At 35.6% G+C, this 19,502-nt stretch overlaps 1 protein-coding gene across 1 annotated transcript; it reads left to right on the forward strand.

Moving 5' to 3' along the window:
- The first annotated feature begins 229 nt into the window (after positions 1 to 229).
- Positions 230 to 2,388, forward strand: LOC132024106 (olfactory receptor 13C4). The gene is made up of 2 exons (XM_059410115.1): positions 230 to 238; positions 1,450 to 2,388. Exon 2 carries the CDS (start codon positions 1,531 to 1,533, stop codon positions 2,386 to 2,388), a length of 858 nt encoding a protein of 285 aa, XP_059266098.1. The 5' UTR covers positions 230 to 238; positions 1,450 to 1,530.
- The last annotated feature ends 17,114 nt before the right edge of the window (positions 2,389 to 19,502 follow it).

Genomic DNA, 19,502 nt, shown 5'->3' on the forward strand with positions numbered 1-19,502 from the left:
CCCCACATTGGGAACAGACATTACTTAAAAATAAAATTGTAAAAAAAAAAAAAGAAAGAAAAAAAGAAAAAAATGCAGAATCACAGGCTTTGTCAAAGACTTACTAAAAGAGAATCTGCATTTTAACAGGATCCCCAGTTAATTTATAAACATATGAAAAATTTGGGAGACTGAAATAGTTGATTCTATTATTCCACCATGGCCAAAATTTCTGGATACTAGTCAGTGGGAAAACAAGGTGTATTGATTTGTGTTGTAGCCCCAACAGCTGCAGTTCATTGGCAAAGATCTGAGCTTCAAGCTCTGCTTTTTACTTATAGGCTGGATAACTTTGGCCACATCCTGTCATTCACATTTGAAAAAAAAAAAAAAGGATAATAAGAAGATTAATTTGTTTTTTAAAAATAAAGTATAGGGGCGCCTGGGTAGCTCAGTGGGTTAAATCCTCTGCCTTCGGCTCAGGTCATGGTCTCAGGGTCCTGGCATCAAGCCCCCGCACTGGGCTCTCTGCTCAGCAGGGAGCCTGCTTCCTTCTCTCTCTCTCTCTCTCTCTGCCTGCCTCTCTGCCTACTTGTGATCTCTGTCTGTCAAATAAATAAATAAAATCTTTAAGAAAAAAAATAAAGTATAAAGTGTTATACATGTGTACATAAATATATTTAAGCATTATTATTGTTTTCTCAGGTTCGCCTAAGTAAATAAATTATGAAGGACAACTCTGACGTCAGAGAATAAAACAAATGAAGAGAGATTATTGTTCTTCAAAGATTCTCCATCAGATTCATGCACAGCTGGTCTGTACACTAGTCTTAGTATAGGAAAAAGCAAAATAGTTGAGAGTGGGCTATGATTGTGAGTTCAACTAACTTTGCCTTTGAGCAGATGTTAAATTGCTGTGTAATGATTCAGTTTACTATGATCAGTTGTCTGCCCCATAAAAGCACACAATCTAACTGAAAAGAATGTGAGGCAGACAAATATGCATACAAATAAAATTTGCTTTACAGTTTTGAACATTTCTCTTAAACACTGAATCAGAATTCCAGTCCTTATTGAGTTGTCTTTTTCCTTCCCCATTACTCTCTTCACTGCATCTGATTAAAATGAAGTCTGTAATATTCTGGGGCTTTTAGAAAACTCTACTTAGAGTGTCTTTAGCAGTAGGGAAGTTGCTTCTGAACTTGCTTTTAATCCTGGGTAGATATTCATGCCTTAGACACAGGGCCTAGAAACTCTCAATATCTCAGTATTGTATTCTAGGCATAAACATCATTGAGGATAACAACATATGTCAGAAGCAGATGACAGAGCTTCAAAGAAAACACTCTATTTTACCCCAGAATAATGTTTATGCAAAGCATTTGTTAAATTTGTTGCTTGGCAGTGAAAATATTTTGTTAGGTCTTCCTTTGATATCCTGGAAGCTGGGATATGGATAGGATAAACAAGACATTTGTGAAAGAATTCATTCTTCTGGGACTCTCCGGTTACCCAAAACTTGAGATCATTTTTTTTTCTCTAATTCTAATAATGTATCTAGTGATTCTGATTGGCAACGGTGTTCTGATCATAGCAAGCATCTTTGATTCCCGTCTTCACACCCCCATGTACTTCTTCCTGGGCAACCTCTCTTTCCTGGACATCTGCTATACATCCTCCTCTGTTCCCTCAACTTTGGTGAGCTTAATTTCAAAGAAAAGGAACATTTCCTTCTCCGGATGCACAGTACAGATGTTCGTTGGATTTGCAATGGGGTCCACAGAGTGTTTCCTCCTGGGCATGATGGCTTTTGATCGCTATGTAGCCATCTGTAACCCTCTGAGATACCCTATCATCATGAGCAAGGTGGTGTATGTACTAATGGCTTCTGTATCATGGCTCTCTGGTGGTATCAACTCAATTGTACAAACATCTCTTGCCATGGGATTGCCATTCTGTGGAAATAATATTATCAATCATTTCTTATGCGAGATATTAGCTGTCCTTAAGCTAGCTTGTGCTGACATATCCCTCAATATTGTTACCCTAGCAGTATCAAATATGGCATTCCTGGTTCTTCCACTGCTGGTCATTTTTTTCTCCTATATGTTCATCCTCTATACCATCTTGAGAATGAACTCAGCCACAGGGAGACGCAAAGCCTTTTCTACTTGCTCAGCACATCTGACTGTAGTGATCATATTTTATGGTACCATCTTCTTCATGTATGCTAAGCCCAAGTCTCAAGACCGCCTTGGGAACGACAATTTGCAAGCTACAGAAGGGCTTATTTCCATGTTTTATGGGGTAGTGACCCCCATGCTAAATCCCATAATCTATAGCTTGAGAAATAGGGATGTTAAAGCTGCTGTGAAATATTTGCTGAATTGGAAAGCTGTTAAGCCATAAGACCAAAGGGAAATATGAGTCTTTAGTGTATAAAGAATACAAATGGCATCATTGGGCCACCATTGAGGACCTTCTTTGGGGAAAGCAAAGTTTATAAATGGAGGTTTTTATTCTTTGCTTTCATTGGCCCAGCTTAGCTATAATTACTAAGAATAATAGTCTGCCATAAACTCATATTGTAATAGGTTCTGATTCATATCTCACAAAGACAATGGATTCCATTAAAATCTCATCCATGGTGATATCTGAAATGAGTGTTTCTGGTGTCCTATGTGGCAATAGAGTGGAAAACATCACATATAAGTTTTGGGAATAGAGAAGCAGGAGTATAAATTCTGCTCTATCATAAACTACTTAAATTAATATTGGGAAAGTTATTTATTCTTTCTAAACTGCAGTTTCCTGATTTGCAAAAAGGGAGTGATTAAACACTGCTCTCAGTGTTATTGTCAAGATTCAGTAAGTTGCGCAAAGCCCCTGGCGTAGTGCCAAGTTCATAGTGGTTCTCTTGTAGATGATGTTGAGCTTGACTTTTCCTATTGATTCTGAATGTAGGAATTGAAGTGAAGATTCCAAATTGAAGATAAAAGAAACTAGCTAGCACCTCTTTAAAAACAAACAAACAAACAAACAACTATGAATTATAGCCACCCCTCCCTTAAGTCTTCTTAATAATATCAATCACCACTCTTCCTTGCACCTTCTCTCCATGTATCTATATAAAAGAAAACATCGAGAAAGGGAACGATAGAATCAAGGGAGACTTTTACATCATGCTCAGTGAATCATGAGAGGGATTTCACTACTGTCCCTGTGAAAGAGTAGGAAAGCTGTTCCCATCCAGGCCAAGTAAAGGGGATGCTGCAAAAGAGCTTCTTGAGGTTTTGGGTGCTTGCAAAGGAGAGCTGACGCCTGGCTGGATCAATGAAGGGTTGCTGACCTTTTCTTCTCTAGGCCAAAGACTCAACCAATAAACTAGTCTAGAAGAGGCTTGAAGGATGATGAGTATCTTAGGGCTAAAAATAACCAGATTTTTTGTTCGCCTGACATGTTTTTCAGGCTCTGAAAGAGGACTGAAATTAGTATCTGGGAAGAGAAAACCAGTTCATTTATACTCCAGTGAGTTGAAACTCCTTGGTAAACCTATTACAGGTTTTTTCCTCCTTTTTGTAGGTTTTTCCTGCCTGGCTTGAGCGCAGCATTTCATTGGTCTGTATCACGAGATACAGACTGTAAGGCTTCTTTCAGCCTTATTTTCCTATCTAAATGTTCTTGTTCCTGTTGGTTTCAGAGCCATAATGCAGCCTGAGGCCTCTTAGCTGAGGGCTGTATTCCCTGCCAATCTACATCCTAGGGGTAAATAGTAATCTTGTTACTAAAATCTTGCTGCCTGTTTCCTGGTTGGAGTGTTGTCGCTGCAGTAAACCTCTAGCTGCTGGTCCTTCTCTGGTTTGGCTCACAGTGGGTGCTGCTTTTAGTTCTATTCAGACAGGTGTGTCCAAACTCCGTGGGTGAGGCTTTTTAACTTCTGCCCTCTCCTGCTGGGATGAGCCCTGTAGTTCAGTCTGATTCAAGTTTAATTCTTTTCTGATTTCGACCTCTGCCATCAAGGTTTTAGGCGCACATCTGTATATACAACAAAGTCCTGCTTCTAGATGTCCCAGGCAACTCCTTAGCACCTTAATTTTTTTCCACAGTAGGAAGGGTGCTACTGTCTCATATGCAAGTTTATATTAGATTGAATACTTTACTTACAAAAATTGATTCTAATTTTCATTGGTATGTATAAAGCAGGTGCAGTGTTGCCTTAGTTTGGAAGTTCTGCTTATATTCATGAATGCTCAGAAAATGGACAGTTTTAAAACTAACCTGCTTTCCCAGGAAATTGAGAAATCTTAAAAAGATTGTTAAATGTGTTATTTTGTGACAGTAAATATTTTAGAAAATTCCAAAAACTAGGGAAAAGTGTAAGCGGAAAAAATTGTTTTCCCTGTTCCTACCTCCTACAGGTGACCACTGTTAACATTTTTATTATTTGTTTTACTAATTTGGAGTCATGAAATTCATAATTTTTATGCTGATATCTTTTGATGCACCATGTACACTTGAAGTTGCTATTTTATAAGTTTTAAAAAATGTGTGTACATATCTCTAGGTTTCACAGAATAAATTCTAGAAAATAAAATTACTGGGTCAGGTGATATGATTGTTTAAAAAAATTTCTCTTGCTGATTGTGAATAAAGGGAAAACATTTCCCGTTTTTCTCCTACCCCCCCAATATTGTATTACCTGCTGTTAGTGATACTGTCAGAGTTTCTACAAACTTGTGTAGCTGTGGGTGATACTGTCAGAGTTTCTACAAACTTGTGTAGCTCTGGTTTCTGTTTTTAGATATATAAATTTCTCATTTTGGAAATCCTCAAATATTCCTAAACTGAAAGATAATATTCAATGAAACCTCATGCACCAATCACTCAGCTGAAATGATTACCAGTTCGTTGTTTCTCTATCTATACCCACTTACCCCTTTCTCTGGGTTTTTAAGCAAATATTGGATATAGATGTGTGTGCAAATAATTTTTATTTTGGAACCATTTCAAATCTATAGAAAAGTTGTAGGAAGCATACAAGGAATTTTCTCTAAGCCTTCACCCCAAATCTTCAGATAGTAACATCCTACCATATTTGCTTTGTAATCTCTCTTTCTCAGAAATAGAATATGTATTTTATATATGTGTATAGAAAGAGAGAGAACTGTTTGAGAGGAAGCTGCAAATACTGTCTCCTTACCCCTAAACATTTCATTTTGTCATTCTTTTTTTTTTTTTAAAGATTTTATTTATTTATTTGACAGACAGAGATCACAGATAGGTAGAGAGGCAAAAAGAGAGAGGAAGGGAAGCAGGCTCCCCACTGAGCAGAGAGCCCGATGTGGGGCTCAATCCCAGGAGCCTGGGATCACGACCTGAGCTGAAGGCAGAGGCTTGCCATTTTGCCATTTTTAAAATCACTCAATGACATTGTTTTATCATAGCCAGAATATAATTATTGACATAGGGAAATAATACTATTTCATTTACCTGTCCGCAAACAATGATCCTGGGCCAAATCTAACCTGCCAGCTGTTTTTGTGTGGTCCATGAGCTAAACGATATTTGTCTTTTTAAGCTCCTGAAAAAAATGACAATAATTATTAATACTCTGTGGTACATGAAAATTATATGAATGCCAAACTTGCGTGTCCATAAAGTTCTAAAAAAAACTTTACGTGGAGATAATTATAAACATGTAGAAAATTGCAAAAATAGTATATAGAGTATCATGTACCATTCACCCCATTTCCCTCAATGGTGCTATTATGGTAGTACAATAGCAAAACCACAAAAATGACATTGGTTCAATACTATTAACTACACAACAGAACTTACTCAATTTTCACTATTTTTCCATTTATTATGTGTGTGTATATTTCTGTGCAATTTTATCCTATATATAGATTCTTGTAAAAACTACCACAATCAAAACAAAACAAAAAAAAGTTCATTGACCGCTGATCTAGTTGATAAACTTATTCAAGTCTCAACAATTTCCAAAACAGCTTCTCTATAGAAAAAATTTTTTTCGGGGTGCCTGGGTGGCTCAGTGGGTTAAATCCTCTGCCTTCGGCTCAGGTCATGGTCTCAGGGTCCTGGGATTGAGCCCTGCATCGGGCTCTCTGCTCAGCAGGGAGCCTGCTTCCCTCTCTCTCTCTGCCTGCCTCTCTGCCTACTTATGACCTCTGTCTGTCAAATAAACAAATAAAATTAAAAAAAAAAAGAAAAAATTTTTTTCAAGTTAGAGATTCAATTCAGTAATGATTCCTAAACTATCTTTGTTTTCCATGACCTAAATGTAATTGGAGGCCAGGTGTTTTAGGATTCCCTTTAAATTTCACTTGGTTTCTTCAGGATAAAATTCAAGTAATGCTATTTTTTGGCAGGCAGGAATAACACATTTTTTTTTCTTCTCAGTATCTGTTATCAGGAGACACTTGATATTGATTTAATTCATTATGGGAAGTATGAACATTGATTACCGGTTAAGGTGGTGTGTGTTGGATTTCTCCTGTGTAAAATCACTGTTTTCTATTTTGTCATTGTTAAATTTTTATAAAAAGGTACACTGATATTACATGGATATCCTATTCCTTGACAAACTTGTACCACCAGGTTTAGCATCAATTGATAATTCTTCCTTAAACCAAGTCTTTGTTTTTTAAGATTTATTAATTTATTTTTCAGGGAAGGTTATAGGGAGGGAGCTGGAGGAGGGACAGAAGAGGGAGAGAGAAACTTAAGCAGTCTCTGCACTGAGCCCAGAGCCTGACATGGGGCTGTGTGTCTTACCACTCTGAGATCAGGAACTGAACTGAAACCAAGAGATAGTTGCTTAACCAACTGCACCACCGAGGTGCACCCATAAATCATTCTTATTATTATGGTTGTCACTGGTGATTTTCTTTTTTTTTTTTTTAATTTCTTTTCAGCGTAACAGTATTCATTGTTTTTGCACCATACCCAGTTTCTAACACCATCATTTCTTCTAATTTATCCATTGGCATTCTACTCAAAGGAATAACTTTATAAACAAAATAACTCGTATATTTATTTATCCATTGATTTATGTAAATCCATTTCAACTCACTTCCTATTTTACTCATTGGGTTACAATCCATTATTACTATTATTAATTTCAGTGCTCAATTCGGCTTGAATTTTGCAGTGCCTTCCCCATCACCTAGTTTACGCATTGCCCCACCATCCTCCCTCAGGTAATCCTCAGCTTCTTGTCTATAGTGAAGAGTCTGTTTCTTGGTTTGCCCCTCTCTCTCTTTTTCCCTTTGCTCATTTGTTTTGTTTCTTAAATTCCACATATGAGTGAAATCACATGGTATTTGTCTTTCTCTAACTGACTTATTTCACTTCGTGTGCTTGCTTCGGTAGCACATATACTTAAAAAAAAAAAAGGTCAATTTCTTTTTAATTTTTGAATTTCTAATTCAAAGTAGTTTCTGACTCTTCAAATGATTGAGGAAATTGACATCAATTTCTAGAGTTTTTTTTACAATTTTAATTTGCTTTTTTTTGGTGAATGAGGGGCAGAGAGATTTTGATTCTCATTTTCTATTTCATTTTATAGTTACTTTGAATATAGTTGGTTTTCATCATTCATTTCTTGAGGTGGACTAGTTTATAAGATTTGTAGGTCAAGAGTGCCCTCATCTGTCTGTATCGTGAAGTAGAATTTCCTTAAATGATTGCTCTGGCTTCCTCCTCCCCTCCCCTTCTGCTGCTGCAGAAATAGAGCGAAATTTATACCACCATTAACTTGTGAAAGCCACTTCAACATTTTGTCCTGAGACCTCTCTGACCTTCCTCTTATCTTTCTCCTTTATCTTGTTTGACTAAGTAGGGAGGCATTGTATGCCCTCTAATATTTTAGATATTTTTTTATTAGCATGATCCCAAATTTCTTTTTTTGCTTCTTTGTTCTTTCACTTCTAAATCTCCAAAGGTACCTATTTTCTTTCCCCCCACAATTGTGAAGCTTTAAAAGACAGTCACCTCAACTCATACACAGCTAGGTGTCCCACCTTTACTCAGGGCCCTGTCTTGGTTATAGGTCCATCTTAAATTTGCTACTGGTTTTCTACTTATCTTTTCCATGCAAGTCTTTGCTCTGTGAAAACATTCAGTGGGAGCGTGAGAGACCCTAGGATTTGGACATTAGGTTTCATGCTTATAGGTAACTTGAAGTTTGAGTGTTTTCTGTCTTCTAGTTATAATATCTAGACTGTGGGTTTGGATTGTTTTATTTGTTCTTCTATTTTTCTGTATTGTTTTCAGAGGATATGTAGGGAGATGTGGATTTAAGTATCTGCCCTTATCATCACTAACCCACAAGTCTGCCTACATTTTTTAATCACTTAAAAAGAACATTAAATTTCTGAATATATTAGTGTTTATTTGATAACAGTGAAATTGAACATATTTTAATATATTCACTTTCTATTCTATGTCTTTGTGATTTTTCTTTATTATTTGATTATCCATTTTCTACTTGGGTTTCAGTTGAAAGTTGAGCAAAATAAATGAACTGGAAATTTCTTTTTATTTTGTAAGAATTCTTTATATATCAAGATTATTATCACTACTCCATATATATTGCGGTTTTTCGATATTTCAATATCCAGTGTACTTTTAATATTTTGTATTTATTACGTTATTTGAATTTTCCCATGATAACTTCTGGCAATAATTATTTATAAAGAAGCTGTTTTATAAGTTTATTTTGATTCCAATTAGTTAATATGTTATATTAAGTTTCAGGTGTACACTCTAGTAATTCAGCACTTCATACAATATCCAGTGCTCATCACAAGTGCCTTCTTAATCCCCATCACTTTTTCAACCCTTCACACCATCTTCTTCCCCTCTGGTAACCATCAGTTTGTTCTCTATAATTAAGAGTCTGTTTCTTGGGTTTTTTTCTCTATCTCATTTTTTCCTTTGCTCATTTGCTTTGGTTCTTAAATTCCACATATGAGTGAATCATACAGTATTTTTCTTTCTCTGACTGACTTATTCACTTAGCATTATACTCTCCAGCTCCATCCATGTCATTGCAAATGGCAAGCTTTCATTCTTTTTTATGGCTGAGTGATATTCCATTACCATATCGTCTTCATCTATTCATCAATCAGTGGGCACTTGGGCAATTTCCATATTTGGCTATTATAAATAATGCTGCTATAAACAAAAGGGTGCATTTATCCCTTTGAATTAGTGTTTTTGTATTCTTTGGATAAATAACAAGTATTGCATTGCTAGATCATAGGGTAGTTCTATTTTGACTCTGAGCAACCTCCATACTGTTTTCCACAGTGGTTGTACCAGCTTGCATTCCCACCAACAGTGTGCAGGGTTCCTTTTTCTCCACACCTTCCTCTTGTTTTTTTTTTTTGTGTGTGTGTGTGTGTGTTTCTGATTGTAGCCATACTGACAGATATGAGGTGATACCTCATTGTATTTTTTAAAAAAATTTATTATTCATTTGAGAGAGAGAGGCTGAGAGAGAGCATGAGCAGGGCAGAGAGGAAGAAGCAGGTTCCCTGTGAGCAGGGAGGCCAACACGGGGCTCAATCTCAGAACCTTGAGATCATGACCTGAGCTGAAGGTAGACACTTAACTGACTGAGCCACCCAGGTGCCTCTATCTCATTGTAGTTTTGATTTGTATTTCCCTGGTAATAAGTGAAAATGAACATGTTTCATGTGTTTGCTGGCCATCTGGATGTCTTCTTTGGAGAGATATTTGTTCATGTCAATTTTTTGATTGGATTATTTGTTTTTTGGGTGATGAGTTGTATCATTTCCTTATATATTTTGGATACTAAATCTTTATCAGATATGTCATTTGTAGTATCTTCTCCCATTCCATTCGTTGCCTTTGAGTTTTGTTGATTATTTCCTTTGCTGTGCAGAAGCATTTTATTTTTATGTAGTCCCAATAGTTTATTTTTGCTTCTGTTTCTCTTGTCTTAGGAGACATGTCTACAAAGAAGTTGCTTCAGCCAGGTTCAAAGAAGTTACTACCTGTGTTCTCCTCAAGGATTTTGATGGTTTCAGGTTCACGTTTAGGTCCATTATCCATTTTGAATTTATTTTTTGTACAGTGTAAGAAAGAGGTTCAGTTTCTCTCTTTCACATGTTCTGTCCAGTTTTCCCATATCATTTGTTGAAGAGACTCTTTTTTCCATTGGATGTTCTTTCCTCCTCTTTTGAAGATTAATTGACCATATCATTGTGGGGTTATTTCTGGGTTTTCTATTGTGTTCCATTGATCTATGTGGCTATTTTTGTTTCAGTACCATACTGTTTTGATGACTACAGCTTTGCAATATAACTTGAAGTCCAAAACTATGATGCCTCCAGCTTTGCTTTTCTTTTTCAAGGTTGCTATGCCTTTTTGTGGTCTTTTGTGTTTCCATACAATTTTAGGATTGTTTGTTCTAGTTCTGTGAACAGTCCTTTTGGTATTTTGATAGGGATTGCATTAAATGTGAAGATTGCTTTGGGTAATATAGACATTTTAACGGTATTTGTTCTTCCAACTCATGAGCAGGGAATATCTTTCCATTTCTTTGTGTCACCTTCAATTTCTTTCATTAGTGCTTTATAGTTTTCAGAGTACAGATCTTTCATCTCTTTGTTCAAGTTTATTCCTAGATAGCTTATTACTTTTGGTCTAGTTGTAAATGGGATTGATTCCTTAATTTTTCTTTCTGCTGCCTCATTATTGATGTATAGAAACGCAAGACTTCTGTATGTTGATTTTGTATCCTGTGCCTTTAGTGAATTCATTTATCAGTTCTAGCAGTTGTGGGTTTGTTTGTTTGTTTTAAAATTTATTTATTTATTTAACAGAGAGAGGGAGAGAGAGTTCTGGCAGTTTTTTGGTGGAACCTTTCCATTTTTCTATATCATGCCCTCTGTAAATAATAAAAGTTTTACTTCTTCCTTACTGATTTGGAGGCCTTTTATTTCTTTTTGTTTTATTTTCTTTTTATTTCTTTTTGTTGTCTGATTGTTGTGTCTAGGACCTCCAGTACCATGTTAAATAACAGTGATAAGAGTAGACATCACTGTCTTCTTTGTTAACTTAGGGGAAAAGCTCTCTTTTTTTTCCCATTGAAGATGATGTTAGCTGTGGGTTTTTCATAGTGGCCTTTATTATGTTGGGCTATGTTCCCTTTAAACCTACTTTGTTGAAGGTTTTTATCATGACTGGATGTTGTGCTTTCTCAGATTCTTTTTCTATTTAAATGATTTTTTTTCCATTTAAATTCATTCTATTTAAATAAACATATGTTTTGTATCCTTTTTCTTATTGATGTAATGTGTCACACTGATTGATTTGTGAATAGTCAAGTATCCTTGCAACCCAAGAATAAATCACACTTGATCATGGTGAATGATTTTTTAATGCATTGCTGGATTTGCTTTGCTAATATTTTGTTGAGTTTTTTTGCATCTGTGTTCATCAGGGATATTGATGTGTAGTTCAGTCTTTTTAGTGCTGTCTTTGCCTTGTTTTGGTGTCATGGTAATGCTGGCTTAGAATGAATTTGGAAGCTTTCCACTCTTTTCTTTTCTTTCTTTCTTTCCTTTTTAAATTTTTTTATTTTTTTATTTTTGTCTAGTTCGAGAAGAATAAGTATTAACTCTTATTTAAATGTTTGGTAGAATTTGCCTGTGAAGCCATCTGGTCCTGGACTTTTGTTTTTTGGGAGTGTTTTGATTATTGATTCAATTTCTTTGCTGGTTATCTTTCTGTTCACATTTTCTGTTTTTTTTCTCTTTTTAATTTTGGTAATTTATATTTATATATTTATATAAAATTTATGTTTTGGTATTTATATCTAGAAATTATCCATTTTTTCCAGATTGTCCAATTTATTGACATAATTTTTCACAATATTCTCTTAAAATTGTTTATATTTCTGTGGTGTTGGTTATGTCTCTTCTCATTTGTGATTTTATTTCTTTGAGTCCTTTCTCACGTTTTCTCCATAAGTCTGTCTAGAGATTTACCAATTTTATTGATTTTTTTCCCCAGGAACCAGCTCCTGGTTTCATTGGTCTGTTTTTTTTTTTGTTGTTGTTGTTGTTTTGTTTTGTTTTTAAGTTTCTATATCATTTATTTCTGCCTTAATCTTTATTATTTGCTCCCCCCTGCTGCTCTTAGGCTTTGCTTCTTGTTCTTTTTCTAGCTCCTTTAAGTGTAAGATTAGGTTGTTTATTTGAGATTTTTTTTTCTTGTTTCTTGATGTAGGCCTGCATTGGCTAAACTTTCCTCTTAGAACTGCAAAGGCTTTGAACTGTTGTGTTTTCATTTTCATTTGCTTCCATATAGTTTTTTATTTTTTTCTTTATTTCCTGGTTAACCCATTCACTGTTTAGTAGCATGTTATTCAACCTCTGTGTATCTGTTGCCTTTCTAGGTTTTTTCTTGTGGTTGACATCTAGTTTCATAGCATTGTGTTCACAAAAGATGCTTGGTATGACTTTGGTCTTCTTGAATTTGTTGAAGCTTTTTTGGTGTCCTAACATGTGATCTATTCTGGGGAATGTTCCATGTGCACTTGAATGGAATGTTTATTCTTTTGTTTTAGGATGGCATGTATAAATATATCTGTTAAATCCATCTATCCCAGTGTGTCATTCAAAGTCATTGTTTCTTACTGATTTTCTGTTTAGATGATCTGTTGATTGCTGTAAGTGGGGTATTAAAGTTCCCTACTATTATTGTATTACTATGACGAGTTCTTTTATGTTTGTTATTAAGTGTTTTATGTATTTGGGTGTTCCTATGTTGGTACATAAATATTATAATTGTTAAATCTTCTAGTTGGATTGTCCCCTTTATTATTATATGGTGTCCTTCTTCAAAGTCTTTGTTTTAAAGTCTATTAGTTTAATACAAGTTTTGCTATTCTGGGTTTTTGGTTTCATTCAAAAATCATTGCAAGGAATTTTTTTTAGAAGATTTTATTAATTTATTTGACACAGAGAGAGAGATCACAAGCAAACAGAGAAGCAAGCAGAGAGAGAGGGAAAACAGGCTCCCTGAACAGAGAGCCTGATGTGGGCTCATTCCCAGGACCCTGACATCATGACCTGAACTGAAGGCAGAGGTTTAACCCACTGAGCCACCCAGGTGCCCCTCAAGATAATTTTTGAATTAATATTTTCATAAACTTTTCTCCTTCAAAAATAACTCTATATGTGATTTTACTTCTTGAGTTGTTCACAACTTAATGTATTTCTATTATTATCTTTATTTTAAATGGGCTAACCAACTATTTATTTACTAACTGCTAATTTTCCATGTATTCTATTGGATTAATTTTTCTATTTTCTTAATATCTGCTTTGGTTCACTTGACAAATATTTATTTTAAGTTCTTATATATTTTCAACATTGTTGAAGGAAATGGGGATATAGTATAGTATAAGACTGAAAAGTTCTCATGCGACTTACACTTTACAAGTAGAAATAAACAATTACCTAAACAATTAATAACTAATATCATTTTATATATACGTTAGTCCCACGAAAAAATAAAACTGAATCAAGTGCTAAAAGTGTCTTACATCAATGTCATTTTAGATAGAAACCTTTTCTTTAATCAGTTTCTTCTGTTTCCCTGTTTTTGTTTCTGTACATTTAAAAAAGAATTTGCTTCTGTGTTTTGATACCTTTTAGTAATTGACCTATTTAAAACTACTGGTTCAGGGGCACCTGGGTGGCTCAGTGGGTTAAAGCCTCTGCCTTCAGCTCAGGTCATGATCCCAGGGTTCTGGAATTGAGCCCCACATGGGGCTCTCTGCTCAGCGGGGAGCCTGCTTCCTCCTCTCTCTCTGCCTGCCTCTCTGCCTACTTGCGATCTCTATCTGTCAAATAAATAAATAAAATCTTAAAAAAAACCAAACTACTGGTTCATGAAGGAGATACCCTCAAGTTCAATTCCATTGTGTCTGGGATATTATTTATGAAGATGCTAAGGAGGGGCAGGTATATAATATGTCCCCTGGATTCATCCCTTAGCTTTTCTCCATCTCTACTAAGAGAATATATAGTAGATAATTTATGATGATCTTTATGGGGTGACTGATGATCTTCAAGGGCTGGGGTGAGCATGGAAGTGTTCATTATGATTTGTGTTTCACTTTGAGTTTACCCTAAATCTTGCACTCTTAAGTGCTACGGTGTTCCTGTACTCTCAAAAGAGGATAAATATGAGGATTCAGGAATTTAACCTAGTCTAAAACTTTTGGAAGAACTTGGACTTCAAAGTTTTTCCGCATAACTGTCTGTTAGTGACAATGAGAAGGAGACATGAGTTCAAGGATGTTAGGTTTATTCTGAGAAGAAGAAGAGCATAATCATTAAGTGACTGGTTCTGGAGTCAAATTGCTTTGATCCTAACTCACATGTACCTGATTTGTAAACAACATAAGTCACTTAATCTCTTTGCTGAGGTTGCTTGTTTGGAAAGTAGGGGTTGATGAACTAGAATAAATTGCTAGGAATACCAACTCATAATGTTATTGTTTGTATGAAATTGCTACATGTAAGGAACTTAGGAGAGTGTCTAGATCATAGTAATAACTCAATAAATGTTCTGGATTATTATTATTTATTACTTACTTTTAGTATTACTACTGTAGCCAGGAATCTTGTTTCATGAGAATCTTTGTTCATTATATATGATGTTGTTACTGTAACACATTGTAAGTAAGTCATTCTCTCTTAGAAACTCTTGCTAACCCTCATTTCTCTGGGATTCAGAGTATTGCCTTTCTTCCCTGTTTAGTTATTTTTTCTCACCAAATAGTTCTCTTTCTCATTACCATTACTTATGGAGAGGCCATCTTTCTGTGATGATGTTGAAGCCACTCTGTACTGATATGCTTCTGTGTTAGTTGAGAGCATGTTGGAGCTGGCTAGGTAATCAGGTCTACTTCAGTCCTGAAAGAACAATAAGAATCATCAATCCCTTCCATCTTCCTTGTGCAGGCTCTGATCTTTGAAAATAAAGTAATGGTTTTTAGATAGAAACGAGTTGAGCCAGATTGAGGTAGCCTCCTAATTTATTATAGACTCATGAAACAACTCTTGCCCAGGTCCACACTGTTAAAGGAGCTTAGAAATGAACAAGATATGGTTTCCAGTGAAACATTAAGTATTAAAATATGGCCTACATTTCCACGGGAAGTGGTTTACCTATACCAATATATGTACTATCAAAGAAAGTAAACAGTTTCCTAGTGTGAAAGGATTTCAATCTAAAATGAAACCAGAGGCTATGAGATAGAGAATCTCACTCATGTGCCTCCAGGAATAAAAACCTTAAGAACTGAGAGACTAATTCCCTGTGAATGCCTGACTTACAGAAAACTAGAATTTTCTACTGATAATGAACATTTGCCAAGAATCTTTCCCCATCCTCAAGCAAGTGAAATTACTACCAGGACTTCAGCTGGACCTTCCCAACTCCTTGCATTCCTTGCCCATAAATACAGCCTAACCCAAACCTTCAAAGGACTGACCTGTGGTTTGCTGCAATTTGAGTTTCCTAAATTGCAGTTTATCTTCTATTCTTGATTAAACTCTTTCTGTTCAATTCAGGCTTGCCTCAGTTTACCTCTTCATTTAGGTTGATGCTATGTTATTTGGCCCCCTTTGGAACCTACAGATTTTACAGGGTTAGAGATCACTTGGTGGCTCTTTAGCTTTCTCTGTTTTGAAAGAGATAGTTAGAAAGGTTTTGGCCTTAATTCTCCAAGCAGCTGATACTGTGGAATGATGAGAAGAGTGATGATGTTAAAGTCACATCAGGTGTGAGTTTCATAGGAGTCATTGTGCCACCACCTTACTGGGGATTCTAGGTCAAGTTGTTTCATTTCTTTGGACTTCAGGTTCTTTACTGGTATAAAATAACTTATCATTAAATTAAAATGATGAATAAAAAATTATATAATTTGTAATCTCTATAAATAACAATTTAATATGACATACTATTACATGGGTTCAAATGCTCCGTAGTTTTGATTGTGTCTCTGAAGAAGGTTGTGCTATGTAAGACTTTTTCTTAATCTAGACATGATGACTTACAACTCCTTAAGCTGTATGAACTTGGCATGTAATCTATGAACTTTAGCATCCTGTCCATAAAATGGAAATAATACCTACTTCTTAGATTTATTGATAGAGTTCATTGAAATAATAGCTATTAAATATCAAGTATAGTACCTGGCAAAATGCGGTGAAAATACTGCACAGTATTATTAGTTTTGTCTGCCCTTAACTTTTTCTTTAATTTTCTCTCTACCTCTTAGCTTCCCTCATTGTGCCAGAGACTATACCTTAATTTTATGGTTGGTTCTCGTTGTTTAACTTGGGAGATTTTCCTATCAACACTGGTTTTGGGGTTCTCTTAAAAGGGTATGGAGACATTAGGTCCAGAGGCTGCCTAGTTTTTTGTTTGTTTATTTTTATAAGATTTGCCTGTAAATTGAGCTTGCTGTCACCAAATCTTTCTTCTGATTTTTCTTTTCTCTCTCCTTTTCACCTCTTTTGTATCCTATCATTTGACAAATTAAAGTGTTCATTTTCACTATGGCAGTTGTTTTTCTTGGTATACCACTGACTGGAATTTTGGGTAGCTAATGGGCCAAGGTGTCCCTCTTTGGTGATTTCTTTCAGCCAGAGAGAACTGCTTTCCCCATGGTTTTTACTCCTTCCTAGGGGCAGACTTTATCTAATGACTGTTCCATGTAGGGGTACAAATGCCCTAGACCTTAACCTTGATTTGGGATTTCTGTAAAGGACCATCTCAGTTTTAGAGATCACCGTGGCATTGTCTCCTGGCATTGTCTGAGGCTGCTGATGATCCTGGGTTGCAGTTAACCTCCCTTCTGCACAGTCCTCTTCTTGTACTCTCTTACAGATGTTGTTTCTGAAGACATGCCATAGAAAACCTCCAGTGGCAAATCTCTGTCTCAGAGTTCTTTCCTGGGAAACCCGCTTATGACAATCTTACACAGCTTGTACCCCAATAGATTTACTTAGTAGGACTCATTTTGGTCATCAATTACACAGAAACTACAAGAGTAGAACAGTGTACACAAATTCCAATTATTAGACTCAGATGTACTAATTTTTGTGCCTTTCCTCCTTAGTGTTAGGAAGAATAGGGAAATTATGAAACACCCAGAAAGACCATCTTGGAAGATAGAAACATGGGATGCCTGGGTGGCTCAGTCAGTTGGACATCTGACTCTTGGTTTTAGCTCAGGTCATGATCTCAGGGTGTTGAGATTGAACCCCACATCAGGCTCCATGCTCAGCCTAGAGTCTGCTTTAGTTTCTCTCTCCTTCTGCCCCTACTCCCCTCAGATAAATAAATAAATAGATAAATAAATAAGTATTTAGAAAAAGAAGATGGAAACATTGTCTACACCAGTGGACATGCGGGTGTCCTTCCTTCAGTATTGCATCTGCTTTCAGCAAATCTAAAATCTCCATCCTTAACTTTTCACCCAATATGAAGATCTTACTTTAGACATTGTCCAGAAAAGCTGTTCCCTCATGACCAGCAGACCATCTACTGGGCCACCTACAATGGAAAACAACGTGACGAAAACACAAGTGTAATGCACTCACTTGAGTCCAAGCACTCCTTAACAATAAAAATAACACCAACAAAAGAGAAACAAATAACACTTCTTAAAAAATATAAATTTATTTATTTATTTATTTTAGAGAGAAAAGGATTACAAGCAGATGCAGGGGAGGGAAAGAATCCTCAAACAGACTCCCCGCTGAGGAGGGAGCTCAATGCAGGGTCTATCCCAGGACTTTGAGATCATAACCGAGCTGAAATCAGGAGTCAGATGCTTAACCAACTAAGCCACTCAGGTAGCCCTGAGACTAACAGCACTTTTCATTTTATTTTTAAATGTATTCAAATGCATTATGCATAAAAGCAATGATGCCTAACATACATGCAGACTGTATAATAGGATAAATGTATATTTAAAAATGGAGTTGAAAGTAAATTAGTAGTGTAAAGTTTGAAAACAAACATGTATAATAAATTCTTTCACATTTTTAGAAAATTTGTCACAATCTCTTCTGGAGTAGCCTACATGTAAATTAAGAGATGGAGACAAGATCAAACATAAGGTTTTCAAACCCCATAAAGTTGTTTTCACTAAGGTCAAAAGGAATTTTGTCCTTGTAGGATTTTAACTTTAAATTGAGAATAAAAAAGATGAAATTTTTAAAAAAACCATAAGAGATTATTTTCTGTGTATTGCACACTAATAATTCTTCCTAAATAGGGGAGTAGCAATGTCTAATCATAGAATGCTAAGAGATACCCTGTTTTGGATCTAGCTGAAAAAAATCCTTTGTTGTCATCTGGTTTTTACACCTTTATCTTGTCACCTTCAATGAACTTTCCTTTGACTCCATATTAGAAATTGACTTTCATGGCCAATCCTCATATTTCATCATTAACCATAATTTTTCTACTTTCAAGGCTTCAGCTTCTACTTTCATGGACAGATGCCAACATAGAGCTCTGTGAGGTAGCCAAAGGGTGACTTTTAAGTCCAGACATTTGAGTCTCTACAGCTCTAGCTATTATTCCATGTCCTATATACACATATTTTCAAGCTCTGAAGGTAGGCCCAATTTTTCTTAAATTCCCCTGCATTTGAATTCTCAAATTCACTCTATCTGAATGTCCACTAATACAATTACACAAGATATCATTTAATAAGAAAAATAAGGACATATATTAAATGGGAGAAGTGAAATAAAAAACAAAACGGTTGTAGATAGAATACATTGTGAAAAAGTGGTTTCAGGCAATTTGATTTTGGTTGAATTAGTATTGCAGTTTCATTTAGTTATATTACCTATTTTAATAGAGCTGTGGCATGTAAAGTAAATGGTATAACCCCTTTTGAAAGTAATTTGGGGATATATATCAAGAACTATAAAACTTTTCTACTGAGAGCCATAAAACTATTCATTGCCTTTGATGAAGTAAAGCCACTCCTGGGAATTTACTCTAAGATATAATCAAAAAGAAGGGAAAATCAAACATAGGAAGGTATTTACTTCAGCATTATTGATAATAGACACTGATTAGAAATACTCTTGAATAGAGAAAGGACTAGGATATGTATTTTTGATTCATATGAATAAATATATAGCTACTAAAATGATAATTAGATACAGAATGACAACTGCATGATAGGGTGGACCGTTGTGGTCCCAGATCTATAATTAGACACAGAGAATGGAGAGGCTGCACTATCATCTGTCACTTCTGCATGATGACAGCTAACGTCTTCAATATTGACTATTGCTGATGTGATGTCCCAGGGTTCAACCTCTTGTCTTAATATCTATACTTACTACCTTGATGATTTTATCCAGTCTCTTAGTTTTGAACATTATTCGTATGCTGATGACTCCCAAATTGATATTCCTATC

The sequence above is a fragment of the Mustela nigripes genome, chromosome 9, assembly GCF_022355385.1.
Source record: "Mustela nigripes isolate SB6536 chromosome 9, MUSNIG.SB6536, whole genome shotgun sequence".
NCBI classification, from domain to species: Eukaryota; Metazoa; Chordata; class Mammalia; order Carnivora; family Mustelidae; genus Mustela; species Mustela nigripes.

What these genes read in the sequence shown, in the direction of transcription:
- LOC132024106 (XM_059410115.1), top strand. Translation starts at nt 1,531, where the DNA reads ATGTATCTAGTGATTCTGATTGGCAACGGTGTTCTGATCATAGCAAGC.